The sequence below is a fragment of the Vanessa tameamea genome, chromosome 21 (assembly GCF_037043105.1).
Source record: "Vanessa tameamea isolate UH-Manoa-2023 chromosome 21, ilVanTame1 primary haplotype, whole genome shotgun sequence".
NCBI classification, from domain to species: domain Eukaryota; kingdom Metazoa; phylum Arthropoda; class Insecta; order Lepidoptera; family Nymphalidae; genus Vanessa; species Vanessa tameamea.
In genome coordinates, this window is record NC_087329.1 from 2315377 (window position 1) to 2340323 (window position 24947).

The window sequence follows — 24947 nt, forward strand, 5'->3', positions numbered from 1 at the left end:
TGAAGGGCCCGTGCGGAACGCGACGAGCGCATAGTATTATCCTACCAATTTAAATGAAGTAAATGATGCAAGGAATTCAGGAATCATTCCTGTAATGATGAAAAATTCTTGACAAAATGTTTTTAGTGATATAATTTAAGTGTTCTTAGGATACCAACTGATTTTAATCAATATTAACAAATTTAAACTAACAGCACATACGCTTAATTATTAATTTTGCTGTGTATTTACTATGATTTAAAAGCAAAGTATACAAAGTAACTTTGTGACCAAACTAGGAATGATTTTCAGCTAGGTTTTATTTGAATTAAAAGTATAAATTAAATGTTTTATTTATTATTATAATAATGATTTCCCGTTTATTGTTTATCAATTAAGACGATGTTTAATTTTTTTTTCAAAAAGACATTGATTGGAACAAAATAAGTTGATTCACCCGTAGATGACGACTCACACGCCGCACAGCGCTGCCGTTTTTAAAAGTTAGTGAACTAATTTTGTCAAATGTGTTTTATTTTGTTTTAATTTCCGTGTGAATTATATATTAAATATTAGGTCCTTACGAATGAAATTGGCGTATTGTTAGTAAGTTTGTAAGTCATTTTTTTTTTGTAAAATATGCTTAATTAATCAAAGTATGCTCCGTTGTTATCTATGCACTTTTGCAAACTGATAGTTAGTTCATTGATCCCTTTAAAATGATAATCTGTTGTCAAGGTCCGGGGAGTACGGTGGATATCGCAGACATTCCAATTGTAGCTCATATAACTTAGTGGTTGTTTGTTGTGCAGTGTGTGTTCTTGCGTTGTCGTGAAGCAGCAGTGGCCTAGAGCTATTAATCAATCTCGGTTGTTTAGCAGCTAGTTCTTCCTTCATGGTTTGCAGTTGTTGATAATAGATATTTGCCGTAATCGTTTGGCCAGATTTTAGAAAGCCGTAGATACACCGGCTCTAGTCCACCAAACACTCATAAGTAACTTTTAACTATTCAGCAAATGTAAACTGAATAAAAAGCTTTTATTCCACTTTGCCACTCTGGGCCTCTGACGAGCATAGTCCGTCACTGGTATATATTAAAAAAATGTACGTGGACGGGCATTTGGACCACCTGAGAGGATGTGGATACCAGTGAACTTAAGAAATTTTACCTCTTGCTTATAATTATATGTTATCGTCTATACTGTATTGGTAATTTGGTATATGACAAAAATTACACTTTATACCGTTTATTTAGAAAAGTCTCGAAGTCCGAGACGCCCTTGCCTCGTGTCATGTGTCGTGACTCAGGGCGTCCCATTCTCTAGTTTGGGCACTATAATATATCGACAGTTGTGATCTTCGTGGACAATGACTGTCGTGGCGGAAAAATAGACGTGTGTGTGACGCGTGGTGGTCTTAGAAAAAAAGGGCGCCTCCCTTTTTTTTCTAAGACCACCGACTATTCACCAATTGATAATATAACACACAAAAAAATGCAGCGAAATGACACCATTGTCTTCGCTTTTCTTGTTTCACTGATAATGTCCCGCGCGCTCCATAGAGTTTTTGTTTCACTGATTATTATTTTGTTTTTTAATTATCATAGACTATACTCAAAGTCATAAATCATAGATGTCTATTGTAATAGATGTCTATTACCTATTACTTATATCAAATAAATCTCGGAATCTACAGATTACGAAGACATCAAAACATTTGATATTATTTCGTAAAGCCATGTCAATCAACAATTATAAACCAAATTCACAATACGAATGTTAGATTGTAGGAAAATTTAGATATTAAATATATTCGTTTAATATTTTATGAATTAGTAGCGACCCACCCCGGCTTCGCACGGGTGTTAGCTGATACTAAATATACTACAGAATGTCTTACAACGTTCACAGTTTTTCAGTCATAAGACAATACAAACAGCTATGCCCCTGCGTTTTAAATCTGTAATATCTTCGAAAATATTCATTTAAATTACATGCTGTATGTATGTAATACAAAGGACTGTATTGATGTATATTCAATTCACTGTGTATTTAACATACTTAATTGGATAAGGATTAATCCTGTATTGCTTAAAATCGCTTCGAAAATAAGCCATTATTTCTCGTAAAAAGTAAAGGATAAACAATGGTCATTGTGGGCTATCCCTAAGAGTTAGCCATATACCATAAAGGACTCTGAAGATCTTTTTAATGTGTACAATATTGTAGTACATTATTTTGATCCATCTCGTAGGGTTCAGCCAGCGTTTGCGCAAAGCGTAAGCGCAAAAAATGTGTTTCTTCACGACATCACTTTAGAAACCTCTAAAATTATCACTGTTTCTCTATTATATTGTGCATGTATTATACATATAAACATTTCTCTTGAATCTATCTATCTAGTAAAAAAAATCACATCAAAATCCTTGTCTAATTTTAAAGATCTAAGCATACATAGGGACAGACAGCGGTAAGCGACTTTGTTTTATACTATGTAATGATATTATATTGGCTATTTTTTTAATTTATGGGATTCTTTAACACATATCTAAATTTAGAACACATGGATCTTATCCGAAAGGTCGCGCCTTTAACTACGAGCTTATTTTAAGTTTTTATATGTTAAAATGAGAATGGTGAAAAATAATCTTATTTATTTTGTTGAATTTATTTATCATATTCATTCGTAATGTCAATTATGTGTATTATTATTATAATAATAATATTTCCGTACATATTTTTTGCTTTGCCAATTAAGTAATTTAGATTTCCTGATACCAATGAAAACATTAATAAGTTGACATAAAAAATCCTGGAGTAAGATCTCACGCACATCCACGCCGTATGTTATCTAAATACAGATTTATGATTACACCCCTAGAAAAGTCAGTTGGTGCAATAATTAAAGCCTAATGATTTTAATTTACGCAAAATGTATGCAGACTCAATATTGGAACGCTCCACTAAGTTCGACAACATCTTGTTGTATGACGAAGCTCACTTCCTCCTGAACGGGTACGTACACAACAGGTAAACAGTAGTACACTGTAGATATTGAAGCAGCGATCTGAAATCTGAAAACCTAGCGTCAAAGGCCACTTAATTCGCCTAAGGTAGGGCCAGCAATTTCATGCAAAGGAATCACTGGTCTTTATTGTTTTGAGGATTTTTACGGCCGTAAGATCACCTGAATATATGAAAATGTTAAAAGTTTTCTGTCCCCGGCTACATGAATTTTCTGATTACAGTCGGAGAACGTTGTTTCAGCAAGACGCAGCCACTTGCCACGCCTCTAATGGTCGCTAAAGTGATGTTCCCGGTAAAGCTGATTCATCGCCAGCAGATTTCTTTGTATGGGTATATCTGAAGCAACGGGTCTACATCCAGAAGCCAAAAACATTTCTTGAATTAAAAGAAAAAAATAGAAAAGAGGTGTCAGCAATCTCACAATCTCTATGCAAAAATGTAATGGCGAATTTCCGTCCTAGTTTAAAGAGAGCCGAAGTCACAACGGTCGTCATTTAAATGATATTATTTTTAAAAAGTGAATCCCATCTATTGTCAATATTGTGAATAAATATTTTTTTAAATAAGTCTCATTGTTTTTTTCTCTGTAATTTTTTTAAATGTTAACTAATCACTGGCCCATACTATACAGGATAATATGTCCTGTGTAGTTGACTGGTATCTCTTACGATTGGTCGTTGCGGCTGAAATCGGAGGACATCATAACACATTATTGGTAAAGTGTGATAAATTATTAAAAATTTCTAAATAGTTTCGGATGGATAGGAAACATGAGCTCCGTAACAAACTGAACTACGCGGACGAAACTACAAACACGTCTAATCTATATTAATTTATTATAGTTGAATAAGTATCGCAATGTTGAAAAAAATAGATCTCGAGTTCAATTTTCAATTTTAACTAAATTGGACTGTAATATGTCTTCCGCTTTCCTAATTAGCAATCCTACAAATTTTATAGCGAAAATGCTGCTTGAGATAAAGCTGAAGTAATTAAATTTGGCTTGTCATTAATAGGATTATAGATACTAGATTAATACTGATCGATCGTTGATAGTGATAGTAATTTTTCGTATTAGGCTTTATATATAGAGCAAGGGCAAACCTATCAGTAGTCACGTACGTTCTCCTCGAGCACATATTTATTGAGGTAAGATCATTTTTATATAATCAAATGAGTGAAAAAAATCTGTACGGTTTCCGCCTGGGTCGCTTTGCTGGTGAAATTCTAGTCTTCTTGACTCAGATAAGTTGAAGCATTTAAGTCCTAGGAAGAAATATTAGTAGTCAGTCTGGCAATACCAAAGTATTTTGATCGGGTATGGTTTAAAGTGTTTCTTTCGAAGCCCCTGTGTCTACCGGGAAATTATGCAAGTGGACCACTAGATCAAGCATCAAAGTTATTGCTGACGCTACATGCTCCGACTTAAAAATCGGAAATTCTGGTATTCAATAAGGCTGCGTATTATCCTGTACTAATAAAAAATACCTAAACTGTTCCTTCTGCATATCAATGAGTATGTTGCAAATTAGCAACATTCACTGTTATGCAGACCACCCCGTCGTTGATCTTCTTCGTTACTTAAAGTTGTCTGAAATTGAGTCTTTATTAAACAAAGTCTCGGACTGACCACTACCTACCATCAGGTGGTCCATTTGCTAATCTGGGTGTTAAATTAAATATTAAATAGGTTACCTCAGTCTAAATTCTAAACTTTATAAGATGTTATATAAATAATGTGTTTCCACTTAATTTTTGTTTTAGCCCCTAAGAATGGATGTGGGTACCGCTCTCGCAGGCGTCCAAGTCGTAAAAGGTGCCTTTCTCCTGCTGACAGCACTCGCTCTCACGAGCTACAAGTGGCCGGTGGATAAACCACTTAGTGGTGAGTTATAGTCATAATCTTAAAACGGCTTAATCTTGTCAATATTGATTTTTAGTCCATTTATTGTCATTTATCAAAATCAGGTCGATTGTGTTCGTTTTCACTGGCTCTAAACATTCCTGATCTGTTCCCGTGGATCGAAGGTGATATTAAATACCTACTTCGACAGCTGGGCCATCAATGCTCAAACGCGTTTAATAGTTTTAGAGATAAGCGCTTACAAACCAAAAATAAATTATATCATTCACATATATCATTTTTTACATAGTGTATATTAATGTGAATCTCTTCTGCTTCTTATTATGTTCTATAGTCTTTATTTATGTAAAGATGCTAAGAATTAAATTGATGTGTTGTCCAGACAGTGCAACATGCGATTACATCGTGATTGGCGCTGGTACAGCGGGTAGCATCGTGGCGAATCGTCTCAGTGAGGATCCAAGGTTCACCGTGTGCGTCATAGAGGCCGGAGGAGACCCACCACTGGAGACTGAGGTATACTATTAATACAAAACATCGTTTTACGCACACGACAGAAGTCCAGACTGACTGCCTCGTTGGTCTACTGGCCAGATAAAAGTCCGCAGTTCCTGAGATCCTGGGTGCAAATACCAGATCGGGCCGATTAAATTTGGGTATTCTAAAAATTCTTAGTAACTATACAGCTCTGGAAGTTAAAAGTGTGTACACTTTTCGGCCTCGGAAAGACAGACAGACAGATAACAGACAGATTTCCGGTCGTCTCGTATTTACCGTCTCATCGAATAATGAGAGGGATGGAATAGAGAGTTCGCCTGTTTTTGCGCACACTCCGCTATAACATGACCTGCGTAGTAGGCTGGTCTCTTTTAACATGGGCGTCGTGGCCGAAATCGGTCAGGTCATTATGATATCATCATCATCATCAGAAGTCTTGATGTAAATTTTGTTTTGTCAATTATACCCAATGAAACCCGGACGATATCTATAATCTATTACATATAATAAAATTAGAGTGTCTGTTTGTAATATTAAAATAGCAGCTTTTTAATAAATGCATATGCACGGTACATTTTTTACAAGTTTTCTTTGTCCGTCTGTCTGTTTGTTCCGCCTAATCTCTGGAACGGCTGGACTGCTTTTGACGGGACTTTCACTGGCAGATAGCTGATGTAATACGGAGTAACTTAGGCTACTTTTATTTATAGAACTAATTATTAAATATTAACTTAAAACTTAAAAAAACATATTTGTTAGATAACAAACTCACAGTAAACTCAATATAACGTATTTAAGTTTAAAGCATTAATAGTACTTATTCTATTTTTTATTTAGATTCCATCATTGTTCGCTTATTTGCCAAAGACTTACATGGACTGGAATTTCACATCAGAGGATGATGGCTACACGGCACAATACCGCCAGCAGACATATCTAGATCTCCCACAAGGTAAAGCGCTCGGAGGCAGCAGTTCCATTCATCACTTCTACCACATTAGAGGTGATCCCAAGGATTATGACGATTGGGCAACGGCTACCGGTGACGACTCGTGGTCCTGGCAAAATCTTATCCCATATTTCATCAAGAGTGAACGCCTTGAAGATCCGTACATATTGAATTCACAGAGCAGTACATATCACGGAACAAACGGCTACATGGGTATAACGAGGGAGAGTAGAGATTTACCTCTCAAATACTTAGAAGCTTTCAAAGAAATGGGACACAAAATTATTGAAAACGTAAACGCAGGCGATACATTAGGTTTCTTCCTGCCTATGTTTACCATATTTGGAGGAGTTCGGCAAAGCAGCGCGGAGTCATTCTTGTCACCAATAAAGAATAGGGAAAACTTATTTATTATGAAAAATACTTTAGTAACGAAGATTGTGATCGATGAAAATTTACAAGCGACAGGTGTTGAATGTAAAACTTCGGATGGAACATCTATTACAATACTTGCTCAAAAGGAAATTATAGTTTCAGCTGGTGCCTTTAATTCGCCTAAACTTCTTATGCTCTCTGGCATAGGGCCAAAAGAGCATCTTGAAAGTTTTGGCATTAGCGTGGTGTCTGATTTACCTGTGGGTGAGAATTCACAAGATCACATGGCTGTAATATTGGTTCATCAGTTAGAAGAAACTAATGATACGCTTACTTCAGATCCATCCCAATTTCCTGTACCAACTTTTGTTGGTTTCGGAGCTATAAATAAGACTCAGAGTTATCCCGACTACGTAACATTAAATTTAATCAGTCGGAACAGCCCAGCAGCGTTAATGCAACTATGTTCATCAGTATTTAGTCTTCATGAAAACATTTGCGCCCAGATTTATGCCGCCGGTGAAGGTAGAGAAGTACTCTTCTCAGTACTGTCGTTAGGCCGGCCCTTGTCTCGGGGACAGGTTCGTTTACAAAGTACGAACCCTGAAGATCCACCAAAAATTTACACAGGATTTCTGAGCGCTACTTTAGATTTACAGAACTACGTTGATTCCATTTTAGACTTTGTCAGAGTAACCGAGTCAAGTTATTTCACTGGAGTTGGGGCTCAAACAATATATTTTGACTTCCCGAACTGCAGTTCTGCGACGAACATAAGAGATTATTGGGAGTGCTATGTTCTCCATATGATGGATACTACGTTCCATTATAGTGCTACATGCCCAATGGGAACGGTTCTGGATTCCAGCCTCAAAGTCGTCGGCGTGAACAAGCTTAGAGTGGTGGATGCGAGCGCCATGCCAAATCTCACAAGCGGTAACATAAACGCTGCCGTAGTGGTCCTTGCAGAAAAAGCCGCTGACATAATTAAGCGCAGCCAATCTTGTGAATAACATCCATTCTCTAAATGAATCTTATAATTTGACCTTCAAAACAAAATAAAAAATTTGAATAGATCTTATAGTTAAATACTAATTGGATTGATGAAATACGATTGTAAAATAAATTGTTTACAACATACCTGCTTATATGTTATGTTATCATGTATGTACTTTAGCATCAGAATTAAAAATATATTAAATTAGTTAGTTGAGTATATCATTCCTTTTACTTTAATATCATGGTCGTTGTATGACGATAGGCGAATAGATGAATGAACACAACAGATCGTTCTCAAAGCTCCTTAGCAGTCTTCGTCAAATTCTACGTAATAAATATTGAGAAAATTTCATTTTATATTTTGATTAGCAGTAAGATAATTAATTACAGACTTTGTTTTATTTTACACTCATACATGTGTTAACAAGGTCCAGGTAGCTGTCAAAAATGGAAGTGTTTTTATTTACTTGTATTTTATTGGACTGCCTCGTTGGCGTATCGAAATATCACGCTGTAGATCTTAGGATACGCTTAAACCCCAGGTCGGGCTGATAAAAAGTGATTGGGTTTTTCAAGTGCCACGCTTTTTATTTTTAATATAATCTTGTATTAAGTAATCTTCTTTATCAACGATTTGATGATGATCCTTATTTATGAATGATTTTTATATGAACTTTAATTTTTTTAAAAGGCTTAAAAATAGCTGTAGAATCTTATTATAAAAACGAATACGGTGCCCCAGAAAGGATGTATTGACTTTGAAAAGCTGAATCTCAAATACCAGAGGAAATGCAGGTGCGTTTTTGGCTGTGAGAGTGAGAGATAAGATATTGCTCTGATCCCTGGGCGTCTCACCTTGAGTGATCGAATTTGAACCTAGTATAGTTTTAGACTATTCAAATATCAAATCATTAAAAAGTAGTAAAATTGGAATATTAAGCGTCAATATTTTGATTAAAAAGCAAAATCGTGCAGCCACGAGTTTGTTCCGGTTCCCGAGAAATATTAGCCTCCGCCGATGTATAGGTTATTAATTATCTTCATTATTAAACAATTAAATTATAAAGTGCCATGTCTTTCAAATTGCAATGATTGCAAATTAATATGTTTTCGAATTCAGCTAATTTTATTTAGAACCGATTTGTGTGAAACGAAAAGAAATCTTTTCACAAAACACATAGTATTTATTTATGTAAACATTTTATTTAAATATAATAAAACAAGCGCAACGGTATTAAACTTAATGACACAAGATAACAAGTATATTTACAGCGATAAATGTACACTCAAAATAATAAAAATAATCTTAGCAGATTCAGCGGCAATCATTGTTTAAATAACGGAAGTCAAGGTAATTATACCATTAAGTTTTAGACTTAAAGTCAATTCATCCTTTCTGGGGTAAAGTATTCTATCCGAAGCCTGGGCGCTAATTCTACTAACAAATTGTCACTGTATCGCAATCGAATCGAAAAGTTATTGTTGTCGTTCACCCGTTTTCCTATTCTACTAACACAACGATCCAGTTGTGATCCGGTTCGAATCCTGTCGAAGTTGGATCGGAATATAATCGGGTTTATATCGTAGCCGTTATATACTAGTATAATTTACCCCCTGAACTTGTGATTTTCGAAGTGTTGTGTATATCATTGTTACGTTTTAAAAGGTTGATCCTGGTGAATTACTCGTGTATTTTTATGGCTCATATGACAAAAGAGTATGAATACGCAGTTATCTATATATATAAAGGCGAAATACCATTCAATGAATAATTACGGAAATGATTAATCTCAGAAACTATAATACCTATAAACTTGAAATTTGGCAGATAGGTTCCTTATGGGTGTAGACATCCGCTAAGGACGTACGGATTTTAGGAAACTCCACCCCTCAGGGGTAAAAGGGGGATCGAAAGTTTGTGTTTCATAAACTTCGAGGTAAAGCGGCAGTTTCACCTAGTTATGTATAAAAATAAATATATAAAGGAAATAATGACAGAAAGAAAAGCTTAGGACACGGGACGATTTAAAAAAAAACGAATATGAGCGGTAAACTATTTGATGGACCGACCGACAAACAGATAAACATATTAAAATATATATAAATATAAACTTTTGTAAATAATTGTTATTGTTGTTTCCAGATTGAAGGGTGAGTAACCTAGTGTAACTAAAGGCCCCTAAAATATTAAAATTAGTTCCCAAGGTTGATGGCGCATTGGTGATATAAGGGATTGTCAATATTTATTTTAGTGTTAATGCCTTCAGGCGGTAGTAACCACCTATGATTAGGTGACCCATGTGCCAATACCTATTAAATAAAAAAAATATACGATACCTTAGCATAAATTACCTCTTTACAGTAAATAAAATATGTATAACCATATTTTTGTTCTAGCTATAGAATAAGGACCCGTAAGAATGGACGTGGGTACGGCTCTCGCAAGCGTCCAAGCTATAAAAGGTGCCTTACTCTTGCTGTCAGCACTCGCTCTCACGAGCTACAAGTGGCCGGTAGATAAACCACTTAGTGGTGAGTTATATTCGTATTATTACTACAGATGATACGTTAATCTTGTCAATATTGATGTTAAGTCCATAGCCCACTGTCCACTGCCCACATTTACCATATCAGCTAGCTTTGTTCTTTTTCACCAGTTTTAATCATTACTGCTCAGGTCCCGTGGGTCGTAAAGCGATTTTAAATACCTTCCTCACGGGCCTCAAGATCTGGGCCATAATCTCACCAGTTTTATTATATTCGTATAAATTGAAACAATTAAGATACACGACTTCCATCGTCAGGAACTCGGATATAAAACTGCAGTTACGACATTTGCATTGCAATTTCGCATATTTTATATCGACGTAAGTCTTTAATTATGTAAAGCTAAGAATTCAATGTATGTGTTGTCTAGACAGTGCAACATGCGATTACATCGTGATTGGTGCTGGAACAGCGGGTAGCGTCATGGCGAATCGTCTCAGTGAGGATCCAAGGTCTATCGTGTGCGTCATAGAGGCCGGAGGAGACCCACCTTTGGAGACTGAGGTATAATAACATTCAACGAAGTTTTACGCACACAGATAAAAATCTTGGCTGACTGCCTCGTTGTGAGTGGCTAGATCTAAGACCTGGGTCCTGAGTCCAAACTTCAGGTTGGGCCGATAAAAAGTTATCGGGTGTTCTATCGAAAAATTCTTAGTAACTGCTTGGACTCTGAAAGTTGGTAGTCTCTATACTCTTCTACCTCAGAAACCACGTTAGCCTTAATTTTTTCCGGTCGTGTCGGTATTCTCAACCCATCGGGTATTAAGAGTGAGAAAATAGAGTAGATCTATATCTGCGCATAAACTTGATACTATAATAGGTTCTGTGCAGTAGGCTGGTCTCTCTTAAGATAAGTCGCCGTGGTAAAAAAACAACAATATTTTATAAATAATTGATAGTAAAATTAAGTGTTGTTGACAGAATTATAAAATTAAAATATTTACATAAAAAATAAAAAAAAACATATTTCTTAAAAAACAAACTCACGTATAAGCTCAATATATCGTATTTAAATGAAATACCTTAATAGTTATACCTATATTTTATATTATTTAGATTCCATCGTTGTTCGCTTATTTGCCGAAGACTTACATGGACTGGAATTTCATCTCAGAAGATGATGGCTATACGGCACAATACCGCCAGCAGACATATCTAAATCTCGCGCAAGGCAAAGTGCTCGGAGGCAGCAGTTCTCTTAATCACTTCTACCACATTAGAGGAGATCCCAAGGATTATGATGATTGGGCAACGGCTACCGGTGACGACACGTGGTCCTGGCAAAATCTTATCCCATACTTCATCAAGAGTGAACGAATTGAAGATCCATACATATTAAACTCACAAAGCAGTAAATATTGCGGAACAAACGGCTACATGGGTATAACGAGGGAGAGTAGAGATTTACCTCTCAAATACTTAGAAGCTTTCAAAGAAATGGGACACAAAATTATTGAAAACGTAAACGCAGGCGATACATTAGGTTTCTTCCTGCCTATGTTTACTATATTTGGAGGAGTTCGGCAAAGCAGCGCGGAGTCATTCTTGTCACCAATAAAGAACAGGGAAAACTTATTTATTATGAAAAATACTTTAGTAACGAAGATTGTGATCGATGAAAATTTACAAGCGACAGGTGTTGAATGTAAAACTTCGGATGGAACATCTATTACAATACTTGCTCAAAAGGAAATTATAGTTTCAGCTGGTGCCTTTAATTCGCCTAAACTTCTTATGCTCTCTGGCATAGGGCCAAAAGAGCATCTTGAAAGTTTTGGCATTAGCGTGGTGTCTGATTTACCTGTGGGTGAGAATTCACAAGATCACATGGCTGTAATATTGGTTCATCAGTTAGAAGAAACTAATGATACGCTTACTTCAGATCCATCCCAATTTCCTGTACCAACTTTTGTTGGTTTCGGAGCTATAGATAAGACTCAGAGTTATCCCGACTACGTAACATTAAATTTAATCAGTCGGAACAGCCCAGCAGCGTTAATGCAACTATGTTCATCAGTATTTAGTCTTCACGAAAACATTTGCGCCCAGATTTATGCCGCCGGTGAAGGTAGAGAAGTACTGTTCTCAGTACTGTCGTTAGGCCGGCCCTTGTCTCGGGGACAGGTTCGTTTACAAAGTACGAACCCTGAAGATCCACCAAAAATTTACACAGGATTTCTGAGCGCTACTTTAGATTTACAGAACTACGTTGATTCCATTTTAGACTTTGTCAGAGTAACCGAGTCAAGTTATTTCACTGGAGTTGGGGCTCAAACAATATATTTTGACTTCCCGAACTGCAGTTCTGCGACGAACATAAGAGATTATTGGGAGTGCTATGTTCTCCATATGATGGATACTACGTTCCATTATAGTGCTACATGCCCAATGGGAACGGTTCTGGATTCCAGCCTCAAAGTCGTCGGCGTGAACAAGCTTAGAGTGGTGGATGCGAGCGCCATGCCAAATCTAACAAGCGGTAACATAAACGCTGCCGTAGTGGTCCTTGCAGAAAAAGCCGCTGACATAATTAAGCGCAGCCAATCTTGTGAATAACATCCATTCTCTAAATGAATCTTATAATTTGACCTTCAAAACAAAATAAAAAATTTGAATAGATCTTATAGTTAAATACTAATTGGATTGATGAAATACGATTGTAAAATAAATTGTTTACAACATACCTGCTTATATGTTATGTTATCATGTATGTACTTTAGCATCAGAATTAAAAATATATTAAATTAGTTAGTTGAGTATATCATTCCTTTTACTTTAATATCATGGTCGTTGTATGACGATAGGCGAATAGATGAATGAACACAACAGATGGTTCTCAAAGCTCCTTAGCAGTCTTCGTCAAATTCTACGTAATAAATATTGAGAAAATTTCATTTTATATTTTGATTAGCAGTAAGATAATTAATTACAGACTTTGTTTTATTTTACACTCATACATGTGTTAACAAGGTCCAGGTAGCTGTCAAAAATGGAAGTGTTTTTATTTACTTGTATTTTATTGGACTGCCTCGTTGGCGTATCGAAATATCACGCTGTAGATCTTAGGATACGCTTAAACCCCAGGTCGGGCTGATAAAAAGTGATTGGGTTTTTCAAGTGCCACGCTTTTTATTTTTAATATAATCTTGTATTAAGTAATCTTCTTTATCAACAATTTGATGATGATCCTTATTTATGAATGATTTTTATATGAACTTTAAATTTTTTAAAAGGCTTAAAAATAGCTGTAGAATCTTATTATAAAAACGAATACAGTGCCCCAGAAAGGATGTATTAACTGTGAAAAGCTGAATCTCAAATACCAGAGGAAATGTAGGTGCGTTTTTGGCTGTGAGAGTGAGAGATAAGATATTGCTCTGATCCCTGGGCGTCTCACCTTGAGTGATCGAATTTGAACCTAGTATAGTTTTAGACTATTCAAATATCAAATCATTAAAAAGTAGTAAAATTGGAATATTTGGCGTCAATATTTTGATTAAAAAGCAAAATCGTGGCAGCCACGAGTTTGTTCCGGTTCCCGAGAAATATTAGCCTCCGCCGATGTATAAGGTTATTAATTATCTTCATTATTAAACAATTAACTTATAAAGTGCCATGTCTTTTAAATTGCAATGATTGCAATTTAATTAATTAATATGTTTTCGAATTCAGCTAATTTTATTTAGAACCGATTTGTGTGAAACGAAAAGAAATCTTTTCACAAAACACATGTCTAAATCTCATTGAACCAGATCTTATTCAAAAACTAGTAATTCTATTTCTATGCAATTTTCATTTCATTTCATTTCCGTTAGAAGTCGGGCAGCTGGTACAATATTTAATATGCCTAAAGGTTGGAGTATGATCTTTGCCGGACACTGTAGTAATAATCAGTATAATATAGTGTCTCATTTTTAGTCTTACGAGTCCAACGTATTATATACTTATTACTTACATGTACTTGTTTCCTATTAATATGTATTTTATAATTATAATAATGATAAAGATATTTTTATTTTATTAAGTTTACCTATTTATTTAACAACCATCAATAACGAAATTTTGACGTTTGCCGGGCGTCCCGTGCCGTTGAATTTTTTGTACTTTAATTTTTCACCATAAACATTTATCCAAAATAACTCACATGCCATATTTTATTGTTCACCAGTAATAAATGTTGCAGTCGACAAATTAGTATTAAGGAGTATTATTGAAACAGTCCATAATACTGATTTACAATGTTTTGATTCGACTTGATATCAATCCGCAGCAAATATTTAATAGCAACAGTTGCTATGTTGCTCTAACATTAATAATCCCACTGAACAACGCGTCTTATTTACGAAATCCTTTAGAGAAGTACCAACAACTGCACAAAGATTAAACTGATTAGGATTAATGGTATTTTAAAGGAGGAAGTGTGACAGTACAATAAAACGCTGATTTGTAGAGAGCAGTATTGTGGAATGCAATGGATGAATGAATGAAAAATGAGTATTTATTTAGATAAATGTTTCGGGTATATATACAAAAGTTTCGGTAGCAAAAACGACCCCTTCCAGAGTCTCTAATCTGTTTCAAATATGCAGTTTTTTGTGCATAAATGTGGTATGGGCTTGGAGTAGCCTGTGGAGTTATTTACGACGTAATGATGGCGTGCAGATGTTGCTTACGCTTGGAGTGGCTATCTAGTGGCTAGCGTCGTAACGACAAACAGATGTGCTGCTACAGGAGTCCCCCTCAAGTGAAACGTACCGGCAACTTGACAATGCGGCCTGAGCGTGTTTCTTTATGAATGCGACTTGACTGTGTAGTCATGTTGTTCGATGAATCAGCTGACGTTGTTTCTAACGAAACGGTTTTCTTTGGTATGATCAGGTGTGGTTGAGGGTTCATTTTGGTTTCGAAATCCGGTAAAAATGTATGCAGGTTTTAATCGATCTATTGATATATTTGTTTGACGGTCTGGTAATTTAATTGTAAAAACTTTTTCTGTTCTTTTTACAACACGATATGGACCTTGATATGGTGCTTGCAATGGTGTTTTAATTGCATTTGTTCTAGTAAATACATGGCTGCATGTTTGCAAATTTTGATGGACGAAGATGTGTTTATTATTACGATGTATGCTTGTTCGTGGGTTGTTTTCAGCAATGCTTGAGCGTAATTTTTCAACGTAATTATAGTCCATTATTGTACTGGTTTGCATATTGTTTGTGTCGAAAAAATCTCCAGGTAAACGTAGATTGTATCCGTAGGTTAATTCGGCGGCGCTTACACCGGTGTCGGTGCGTAAAGCTGCGCGTAACCCTAATAGTACTGTCGGGAGTTCAGTAATCCATGTACTTGTTTCGGATAGTTTCGTGCGTAATGCGGACTTCAGAGTTCTTTGCCATCGTTCGATAATTCCGTTGCTTTGTGGATGATACGGTGTAGTTCGAGTTTTAATTATTTCCAAAATTTTCATAAGGTTACTAAATAAATTGCTTTCGAATTGTCGGCCTTGATCACTTGTTAGTGTTATGGGACATCCAAATCTTGTTATCCAATGATTGTAAATAGCTTGTGTGACTGTCTCGGGATTGCTTCGGGTCATCTCGTGTGTCGGTCTATCAAAGTTATTAGATACCGATAACCTTGAGCGGTTGTAGGGAGAGGTCCGACTATATCGACGTGGATGTGTTGAAAACGTTCGCTTGGCGAGAATGAATGAACCGGGCTGAATGTGTGACGGTGTATTTTGCTTTTCTGGCAATTTCTTGTCCATTGCGCGATGTCGGTATTCATTAAGGGCCAAAAGTATGTTTTACATATCAGCTTGGGAGTTGTTCGTGTACCGGGATGACTTATGTTTTGTATACTATTATATATTTCTCTTCGGTACTCTGTAGGTATATATGGACGAATATAAGATGTTGAAGTTTCACAGTATAGTTCGATATCGGTGTTTGGTATATTAACTTTTTTGAGCGATAAATTGTTTAGTTGAAGTAATTGTTGTATTATATTGTTGTTTTTGTCTTGCGCGTTTGCTATATCTTCGTAGTTAATGGTAGTTGGACAGTTTATCGTTTTAATGCGGTTTAATGCGTCGGCGACTATATTTTCTTTACCGTTCACGTGACGTATGTGGGTAGTAAATTCACTGATGAATAATAATCGCCGCGTGCGTCGCGGGATTTCGTTTGTAGATTGCAATTTGTTCATAGCGAATGTAAGTGGCGTGTGGTCAGTAAATATTATTATTTGGCGTCCTTCGAATATTTTACGGAAGTGTTTTACTGCCATATAGATGGCTAGTAATTCACGGTCGTATGTTGAATATTTCTTTTGTGTATCTGAGAATTTCTTAGGGAAGTAACCGAGTGGTTGCCATTTTTTATTGATGTATTGTTGTAATACAGCTCCAGCTGAGTTGTCGGAGGTGTCGCTGAATATTGCGAGTATAGCTTGATGCGATGAGTGGACGAGTAAGGTAGCGGTAGAGATGCTAACTTTACACGCTTCAATTGCTTGCAATGATTCGTTTCTTGACGTTGTGTAGATGTGCATTTAACGGAGCTTGTATAGTTGCGGCGTGCGGTATCTGGTCGCGGTAGAAGTTTAACATACCTAGAAATCTTCTTAGCTCTTCTATGGTTTTCGGTTGCGGGTAATCAATGATAGTTTTAATTTTTTCTTCGGGTGGCTTAATTCCTTCTTTACTAACGATGTAGCCGAGAAACTTGACTTCTGGCTGGCCTAGGTCGCATTTGGCTAGATTAATGGTGATGCCGTTTTCCTCTAATCTTGTCAGTACTGTTCGTAAATGTTCGCGATGTTCAGTCTCGTTAGATGAGGCAATAAGAACATCGTCGATAAATGGGAACACGTAGTCTAGTCCTCGGAGTACTTCATGTATGAAGCGTTGGAATGTTTGTCCTGCGTTTTTTAATCCGTGACACATGCGTGGGAATTCAAATAAACCCATTGGAGTTATTAAAGCGGTTTTTTCAATATCTTCATCACGGACGCTTATTTGTTGACATGCGCGGTTTAAATCAATTGTAGAAAAAAATGATTTGCCAGACAGTTGATGTGTAAAATCCTTGACTCCCGGTATTGGATAACGATCGGGTTTCGTTATAGCGTTGAGTCGTCGATAGTCACCACACACTCGTATGTCGCCAATCTTCTTTGGCACTATGTGTAGTGGTGATGACCACGGGCTTTTACTACGTCTGCAGAATCCTTGTTGCATCATGTTTAAGAATTATTTTCTAACTTTTTCGTATCGATGTGGTGGTACAGGACGAGCACGGCAGTGTATCGGTTGCCCTTGAGTCTCGATGTAGTGTTCGACGTTTATTTTCGGTTACAGTTGCATCGTAGTGAGTCTTGTTATACCTGGGAAATCCGCTAGTATTGCATGATATGTGTTGCGTATATCGATACTACGAATGGTTGGTTTGTAGACTTGAGCGAAGCGTTGATTTTTAAGCTTGTTACGGCGTCAATTAACTTTAGATTTCTCATGTCTACGACGATTTGGTGGTGATTTAAAAAATCTGCGCCCAGTATCGGTTTTGATACGTCTGCAACGATGAATTTCCATTTGTAAGGACGTCGTAGGTTAAGGTCGAGTTCGAGTATTCTCTCGATATTATTTTGTATATATTGTTGCGTTGTTTGCAGCGTAAAGTTTGAATGGGAGCGGTGTAGCCTTTTGAACTACTCTTCTTGGTAGGACGGATATATTTACCCCGGTGTCTACCAAGAAAGATACGTTTGTTTTTTTGTCAGTGACGAATAGGCGGTATGAATTTTGAATGCCTGTTTCCGTTGTAGCCAATGATCGATTTGGTTTTTCGATGTTTGATTTTTTATAGCTGCACGGCGTGGTACAGTGTCGTGCTAGGCTTCCGAATTGACGGTGATAGTAACAGAATGGTGACGGTGATTCTGTGCGTGAGTGTGAACGATTCTTTGATGAGCTACACTGAGATCGAAGTCGTTGATTGTGGTAGCTGTGTTGCTGTATTGCTTTTAGTTTGGCGACTTCGTGTGACATTTTCATAATTGTATATCATCTTGGTTTGATGATTGTGACTGTACAAAAGTCAACGGTTTATGTGATACTGCTGCTACGTTTCGAGATTCCTCCATAATTTTGCCTGCCAGCAGTGATTACACGGTATAATAGGCTGGCAGAGATTACGAGCAGTCCAGCAGAGCTTTTCCGGCTTCTGGTGTTTTTTGCTTCGTTGGTTGTCCGGCGTGTTTGCTTGAGTTTCCTTCGGCGTGCTTGCTCGGGTTTCCTTCGACGCGTTTGCACAGGTTTTCTTTGGCGTGTTTGCACGGGGTCACCAGTTTAAAGGAGGAAGTGTGACAGTACAATAAAACGCTGATTCGTAGAGAGCAGTATTGTGGAATGCAATGGATGAATGAATGAAAAATGAGTATTTATTTAGATAAATGTTTCGGGTATATATACAAAAGTTTCGGTAGCAAAAAAGACCCCTTCCAGAGTCTCTAATCTGTTTCAAATACGCAGTTTTCTGTGCATAAATGTGCTATGCGCTTGAAGTAGCCTGTGGAGTTATTTACGACGTAATGATGGCGTGCAGATGTTGTATACGCTTGGAGTGGCTATCTAGTGGCTAGCGTCGTAACGACAAACAGATGTGCTGCTACATATTCAAACAAATAAATAATCTATAATTTAATTAATATTTATACAATTAGTTTTTTTTATGTTATCTTATCAAAGTTCATTAAATCACAGTAAATTTAGCTAATTAGTAAATTTGGTAATAATATGATATCTATAAATATATTTTATAACACTCAGGAATAATGTTGCTTTTTATCTGTGAAATATTTTTTAGAATTGGATCATTGGTTCTGCCGATTACCTCTACTTACAAACAAATTACCTCTTTATAATACACACAAATGTTGGTTAGGAAGTTTTACTTCTTTTGGTATGTAATGAACATTAAGTGTTTTGTTTATTAAATTTTTCATTGCCTTTTTTTATAAATGCTTGCAATTTGTTTCGAGGTAGTAGCGAAGTTAACCTAATAAAAGTAATAGATTGTAGGCTCTGTATGTTTGTAAAACATAAAGACATATTACATACATATATACAAATTTACACATAAGAGACAAGTAGGTATTATATTTTTATTTAGTTAAACGATGACTCTTCAGTACCATAGACACGTTGGAAAAAATAGAGGTTATTGTGCTACAGATTATTATAAAATTAACGACAATTTTGCTGATAACACATCTATGTGTTTGAATGCAATTATCGCCTCAATTACTGTTAAAATAAAAACTAGGTAAATGAATCCTCTGTAGTCTGAACTAATAGGTGTAATTCTATAGTTGAATAAATACATGACTCTGAAGAGTAGTTTTATGCTCTATATCATTGACTAGCATAACCGGCCACGCAACGCTGCAGCAACGTTTTAAGTTGAATAATATTGTATGATAATGTTTACCCAAAAATCCTCACCGCAACACGCTGAATGTAATGTTGCAAAAACATATCAAAATATTCACTTGTTTTTGCGTGATGTGTGTTAACAAACAGCGATGTTTATATAGATAGGTATTTAAGATAATTGAATCGTGTAAAAATGGTTACTCCTCCATATCTCTGGCGAATCGTCTTTCCATTTAATTAGTTTCATATTAAAGGATTACATAATAATAATTGTTAAATTTTTGGCAGTAAATCAGTTTTCACTTGCGTTAGTGTGCGTGTCTCAGTGACGGGGCTGCGCGCTCGTGGACAGGTTTGCCAGATCATATAATTGGATACAAAATATGTATATTTTAGTCACCTAGTGTGTACAGTGTGTATAATAGACTTTCTTGTATAATTAGATATTAAAGCAAAATAAAAAAAAAAGTTCGCCTATAACTTTACGACAACACTGCCTAATAGGTTTATTTCTTTGAATAATAAGATTTGATTCTGTTTAATTTCAATGACCCAACCCCAAATAAAATAAGTTGGTTCTACTGGCAGCCCTGCTCGCAGATCTGCCAACATAATGCGCTCGAATTATTTGTTATGTGCGCGGCGTATTCGGCGTGCGTGGTGGGGCGACACTCTGTAACCTACAAGTATTATTCTGTAATTATGAACACGAAAACGTTACTGCTTCGAGCCCTTTGGGCGTCAGTCTATTATATAAGTCAAATAAAAAATGGTATCAGACAGACCTTGTGATAAGCGAAATCAGACAAGTTCTTCAATTTATACATACTTCAGACAATCTTATAGATACTTGCTATTTTTTGTTAATATCAATAATTTGTAAATATGTCAGGACTCGCGTGAATGTTTCCGACCTAGTACCGGCCACGTCCAATAGTGGCGCGCGAGTCGTATCGTCTGACAGACATTATTTAAATTGGCAACAAAACTTACTTTGCCGATTCATAAATTCAAATCATGTATGTAGAATTCAAGATTATAGTAAAGTAAAAAAGCGGGGAGCTAATATTTTTGAGAGGGCTATTCGCACATTCTATAACCTAGGAGCCAAGGAATCATTAAGGTATAAATTTAAAGAAATTAAGATATTAACTGTTGCTTCTCAATATATATTCTGTAATGTTTTATATGTACGGAAAAATATTAATGTTTTTATGAGAAAATGTGATTCTCATAACATTGGTACAAGGAGCAAACACAATCTTGTTATTCCTGTTACTCGACTGCATAGAGTCAGTAACTCTTTTGTGGGGCAATGTATACGCTTCTACAACAGGATCCCAGAAAGCGTTCAAAATGCTTCTGTTGCCAAATTTAAAAAAATTGTTAAGGAACGCTTGTGTGCGAAAGATTATTATACAATTAGTGAGTTTATGTTTGATAGCTCACCTTGGGAATGAAACGATCGCCTCCTGGCTGTTTCTATTCATATACAATTATGTATTTAATTAATTTGACAAAAAAAAAAAGACCCGCTGAGTTTTTTTCGCCGGTTCTTCTCAGGTCAGGGTGTTCCTTTTTTTGACCCGGTGGTAGTGTTTAATTTGACCATCAATAAGTAAGTGCAATGCTTCTATGTTGAATAAAGGAATTTTGAGTTTGAGTTTTACTTTCAGCATCTATAACATACATTTCATTGTATTTAACTGACAAAAGTTTTTATTTAAAATTTGAAAAAGAATAACTACAGAGTTTCTAGCCCGTTTTTCCCGGTAGAATCTACATTGCTAACAGGTGGTATCTCTTCGTTTATGCCGGATTTGCGGTTTTCATGAGACTTTTTGAAAGGATTTTGAGCGAAAAATCAGTTAATAGGTTATTTCTGTAAAAAATATATAAATGAGCAGATTGCCTTCTTTGCATAGCATGCATTGATGAAAAAAAATAATGTATTCCAAAATTATTGTTGAGAAAAAAAAGGAATGAAAATCAAACTAAATGCACAATCTTATACTTCAAACTTAGTATTATTTCTACAAACAAATCGTTAACCGAATAAATACTTGTGCAATTGTAAAGTTTAAATCTTTGTATTCGGAAATATATATTTTTTTATTTAAATTACGATTAATTATATTTTTCTTTTTTCAAAATTACCTATTCAAACAAACCACACACACAACTTACCTACATAGCGATTTTCTACTTAAACTGTCTTGCACTTACAGATATAGCGCGGTAAGGCGTTTCAATCTGAATCATTTATGTATTTATTTTAACTTATGTAAACTATTTTATATAGCTACAAATATTTTTTGATGCCAATTCATTTTATAACTTCTTTAAAAGAACGTTCTCAATTCAATTGTACTTTGTATTATTGTTTGTTCAGAACCGGATACCACGCATTAAAGTACAAAGTACTTCATACATTAACTTACCACCTACCTTAAATAAAAAAAAAAAAAACCTTAGCATCTTCAATTTATTGTATTGGTTTATGAGGTCAAAATTTAGTTGCTATTTATAATTAAACTAACAATATCCTTAAAGGTAAGCGTAATAATATTATTTCAGTAATTTATTATGATTCGTATGTCATTTTATTTTCCATACAATTGAAAATAAAACCCATAGAAAATGTATACGGAATAAATAATGCAAAAGCATCACGATGCTTTATATCGGTTGACCCAACTGTAGTTGTGATGATACACACATATGCAGTTACAGACACATAAACGCTCTTATTACAATTCTGTAACATGACAATCCAAAAGTGCTTGTAAGAGTCTACTTGAGCGAAGTATTTTTTGATTTAATTTATAGAGATATTAGCCTGTAATCATTCAAAGTTATTATTATGCTGTTGATTTAAGAAGTATCTTTTATTGATTTTCACAAGAAAAAGTGTATCGAAATATTTCATACATAAGTGTTCCACAAATTGTCGTATTGGCGCTACTGTAGCTAGAGGACCTGAAATAAACATTTAAATGCGTTTATGAATATATATATAAATTGAAATAATATAATTTGTTATTTGATAATAGTATTGACGATTAATGTCTAAATTTATTTCTCTTTCGATTAACACCGGAACGCCCGAGGCCGACAGCGGCTGGCAGCGGCCGTCAGCGACCGGTAGAATATGACGCGACAAGCAATAAAGTCAGTACCGGGCAGTACCACTGACATGACGAGTGCGCGTTTTCGAACTTCTCAAGCGATTTTGGTCTCTTAGTTATATAGATAAAGTTTAAAATTATTTCACACTGAAAATGCTCGACGCGCCGCTGCTCTCCCGATATGAATTGAGCTTTATTCCTTTTTATTCTTGTTTGATTTCACACTAGTTCCAGCAGACTCAACAATTTAATTACCAGCACACGCCACAATTATTTCTGTATGCATTTTGTCGTTATATTTATTTTTTCCTATAAACATAAACGTTTAATATGCGAACATTGTATTATTATTCGTGGCTCATTCCTTTTACCTATCCTAACATAACATAAGCAGCCTGTAAATTTCCCACTGCTGGGCTAAGGCCTCCTCTCCCTTTGAGGAGAAGATATGGAGCATATTCCACGACGCTGCTCCAATGCGGGTTGGTGGAATACAAATGTGGCAGAATTTCGTTGAAATTAGACACATGCAGGTTTCCTCACGATGTTTTCCTTCACCGCCGAGCACGAGATGAATTATAAACACAAATTAATCACATGAAAATTCAGTGGTGCCTGCCTGGGTTTGAACCCGAAATCATCGGTTAAGATGCACGCGTTCTAACCACTGGGCCATCTCGGCTCTATCCTAAGGTAGGATAATAGGAATGCATGCTTTATTCTTCCGACTTTATACACCAAGTACAGTATTGACTATTATGAAATTAAAATTGGCATCCTTTATTTCAAACTGTATACTTTACCAACTAAAAAATAAAAAAAAGTTACGCGCGTGCGAATTCAGAGCGGAGCACGTAGTACTTCATAAATTCTGCGATATTTCATATTATCGTCTTGTTTTATATTAGGTAGTCTTAGTTCACTAAGTATCTCGAGTCAGTTCTGTTTGTAAGTTTGTATAACTGACTGTATACAGGCGAAGGAAAAATTCGGAAGAAAAATTTGATACAAATTCCGAAAATCTACCGCGTTCAGGATCAAGTCATATTCTTAGGATCAAATTGCAAACCTTTTTTTTAAATTAATTTTGTTTTCAATATATTTATCACACGCTGCGACAGGCTGAAGACTAAAGTATATGTATTTGGTTATTATGTATTTAAAAAATGGCGTTAAATATTTAATTTATATTAAATTCTAATGACTTGTTTTCTTATCATGAAATTATATTTATTAGCAACCCGCTCCGTCTTCGCATCGGTACAATTTATTAAAAAAGGAAATAAAATGCGCCTAGGAAGAAAATATACGTAGTATTATTATTACTTTATTTTATAACCTTTATTTATTTTTTTAGTGTATAATTTATTAATCTCATAAATGAGAAATGTTCATAATATAAAAGTTGTTTTTAATCGTAATTGAAATGTATCCAAACTTAATAAAGATAAAAAGGAAAAATTTAACATACGCAGTCAATATTTTATTTTTTTGTTACAGTCCGTAACCGACTTTTTCGTTGAACATAATATCCTAAAGTATTTAACATTAATTGGAATGTTATTGTTTAAAAGACAATTATCTGAATAAGGATTAATAATTAATCAAAGAAAATTACAAATAACCTATATATTTTTTTTTGACTAATTTGTAACAGATGAAAAGAGAATGTAACTTAGAAGATAGAAAATTTCTGTAGGCCTTTGTAAGATCTACAATTTACTAATACATTGTTTTGATGTATCTTCTAAGACTTAGTCAGCGTTAGCCATGTAAGCTGTTAGCCATTTTGAACAAAATATTTACATATTGTATAATTATACACACCTACCTTATTTATCGTTTTTTCTATTAGCGAAAACCGCATCAAAATCCATTGATTGGTTTACGAGATGGAGATACAGACAGACACTGACATTGTTTTACCCTGTTTATGGATATAGAATCACATGGTTTCTTCTGTACAGTTAAATGGCTATTAGAAGTATAAAACAATATTGGTCAGGATCGAACTAGCGACTGGGATCACGTGATGCTTTCACTAGACGGCCTTGATTCGTAATACTTTTGAGCTGTTTTGCCTTTGATTCCGACTTGATTAGATAGCTAAGTTTAATCGGAAATAGCTATTATTTTTACTTGT

At 35.5% G+C, this 24947-nt stretch overlaps 2 protein-coding genes across 2 annotated transcripts; both read left to right on the forward strand.

Annotated features, from left to right (window-relative positions):
* The first annotated feature begins 4772 nt into the window (after window positions 1-4772).
* LOC113399560 (ecdysone oxidase-like) lies at window positions 4773-7744 on the forward strand. The gene is made up of 3 exons (XM_064218291.1): window positions 4773-4890; window positions 5252-5385; window positions 6205-7744. Exons 1-3 carry the CDS (start codon window positions 4779-4781, stop codon window positions 7702-7704), a joined length of 1746 nt encoding a protein of 581 aa, XP_064074361.1. The 5' UTR covers window positions 4773-4778; the 3' UTR covers window positions 7705-7744.
* A 2319-nt stretch (window positions 7745-10063) lies between these two features.
* On the forward strand, window positions 10064-12831 carry LOC113403245 (ecdysone oxidase-like). The gene is made up of 3 exons (XM_026643713.2): window positions 10064-10222; window positions 10608-10741; window positions 11297-12831. Exons 1-3 carry the CDS (start codon window positions 10111-10113, stop codon window positions 12794-12796), a joined length of 1746 nt encoding a protein of 581 aa, XP_026499498.2. The 5' UTR covers window positions 10064-10110; the 3' UTR covers window positions 12797-12831.
* The last annotated feature ends 12116 nt before the right edge of the window (window positions 12832-24947 follow it).

Coding starts and splice junctions, on each gene's coding strand:
- LOC113399560 (XM_064218291.1), top strand. CDS start 4,779: ATGGATGTGGGTACCGCTCTCGCAGGCGTCCAAGTCGTAAAAGGTGCC. Junction 4,891..5,251: donor GGTGGATAAACCACTTAGTG/GTGAGTTATAGT, acceptor TGTGTTGTCCAG/ACAGTGCAACATGCGATTAC. Junction 5,386..6,204: donor ACCCACCACTGGAGACTGAG/GTATACTATTAA, acceptor TTTTTTATTTAG/ATTCCATCATTGTTCGCTTA.
- LOC113403245 (XM_026643713.2), top strand. CDS start 10,111: ATGGACGTGGGTACGGCTCTCGCAAGCGTCCAAGCTATAAAAGGTGCC. Junction 10,223..10,607: donor GGTAGATAAACCACTTAGTG/GTGAGTTATATT, acceptor TGTGTTGTCTAG/ACAGTGCAACATGCGATTAC. Junction 10,742..11,296: donor ACCCACCTTTGGAGACTGAG/GTATAATAACAT, acceptor TATATTATTTAG/ATTCCATCGTTGTTCGCTTA.